This window comes from Propithecus coquereli, unplaced genomic scaffold, assembly GCF_000956105.1.
Source record: "Propithecus coquereli isolate 6110/MARCELLA unplaced genomic scaffold, Pcoq_1.0 Scaffold7, whole genome shotgun sequence".
NCBI lineage: Eukaryota > Metazoa > Chordata > Mammalia > Primates > Indriidae > Propithecus > Propithecus coquereli.
In genome coordinates, this window is record NW_012153062.1 from 20,840,745 (window position 1) to 20,842,537 (window position 1,793).

The 1,793-nt window shown below is 36.8% G+C and overlaps 1 protein-coding gene across 1 annotated transcript in view; it reads right to left on the bottom strand.

The window, feature by feature from the left end:
• FAM73A (family with sequence similarity 73, member A) overlaps positions 1–1,793 on the bottom strand; it is a 95,324-nt gene that overhangs the window by 4,151 nt on the left and 89,380 nt on the right. The window contains 1 exon segment of the mRNA XM_012661035.1: positions 1,202–1,255. Coding sequence (XP_012516489.1) covers positions 1,202–1,255 — 54 coding nt within the window.

Consider the following 1,793-nt stretch of genomic DNA (forward strand, 5'->3'; position numbering starts at 1 on the left):
GGAAGTTTCACTTATTAAACTTTTTTTTATGTTTACCTTTCTTTTAAATTAAGATTGTTGATATTATCTCCTTTCATCCTTATATTAATAGCAGTCCTGTAAAGTAGGCATTAACTCTATTTTACAAATGGGAAAACTAAAGGTCAGGTGATGGTCAGTAACTTGCTATGATCATGCTAGCTAGTGTGAGAATCAAACCCAAGACTACAAGGCTGCTCTTAGGTTCTAAACCAGTGATTCTCAAACTTGAGAGTTTATAATCATCATTAAGGGAACATGTTTAAAATATAGGGTTCTCCAGAATCATTTTAAATAAGAATTATTCAAATACAGGACTTCTGGAATTATTTCTAATAGCGCTTTCTGAAGATGCTATGAGGACTATAATTTGGAATCAATGTACTTGGTAAAACTGTCTCAAAGTTGTAAGTATTGGATTAAAAAATATGGATATGATAAAACACTATAGGTCCTTGGACAAATAATAATAATGTAGTAATAGCCAACACTTGCACAATGCACTATGCCAAACCCTGTTGTAAGCACTTTACACTGACTCTTCAAAAAACCTTATGAAGTAGATACTATTTCTATACTTTTTTTTAAGAGATGAGGAAACTGAGGCATAGAGGGCAACTTGCCCAAGGTCACACAGCTAGCTAGTAAGTGGCATTTGACCCAGGCAGTCTCACTTCAGAGGCCATGCCCTTTAACACTAGGAGCATATGGGTGAGCTGGGTTACAGGGTGTGGAGCATGGAGGAAGGATATAAACTTTGATACTGTTTTTGGTAGGGGCTTGAATGGAATTAAAATAGCTATTAGAATCAAATCTTTATTTCTCAGTTGGACTACATGAAGTGGAATCTACCATATTAAAGAGCTTTTAAAAATATTAATATTAAGAGAAAAGACAAAAAATAAAGACTCTATCAGAGCTGTTTCCAACCCTAAACCCTTTTCCACTTAGTTAAAATACCATGCATGCCTCAATACTTGCTATACTGAACTATGTAGAATATTAAGGAAGAAGGAGAAGGCATTTAAAAAGAAGCCAACCCACTACCAATAAGTCACTTGTGTAGCTTGAGGGACAGTCCCTCTTATCAGCTGCCATCCCCACAGAAGAACTGACTCAGAGATTTCTCTGACAGGATCCTCAAATTATTTAACACAGGAGTCCAGGGCATAATAAATTTTACCTTCATCTGTTGCCTTTTCTGTTTCAGCACTGACCAACAACTTGAAGCTACAGCCTAAATATATGCAGGGAAGAAAAACAAGATTTAAATTTACAGCTACATAAATGTTTCCATTTAAAAAACAGTGGTTTGGGGACTGCAAATTAGTGCAACCTCTGTGGAAAAGAATTTGGAGATACCGCAAAGAGCTAAAAATAGAAATACCGTTCAGTCCAGCAATAGCACTATTAGGCATCTACCCAAAAGAGCAAAAGATATGCTATAATAGAGACGTCTGCACCCAAATGTTTATGGCAGCACAATTCACTATTGCAAAGATGTGGAAACAACCCAAGTGCCCCTCAATCCATGAGTGGATTAGTAAAATTTGGTATGTGTATACAATGGAATATTACTCAATCATAAGAAACAACAGTGATCTAGAACCTCTTATACTTTCCTGGATCAAACTTAAGCCCATTATCCAAAGTGAGGCACCACAAGATCCAAAAAATGGGCTCCACTTGTACTCGCCATCAAATTGGTACTAACTGATCAACACTAGGGTGATCACATAGCAGTAATACTCTCCAGGGATTAGGGGGATGGGGGG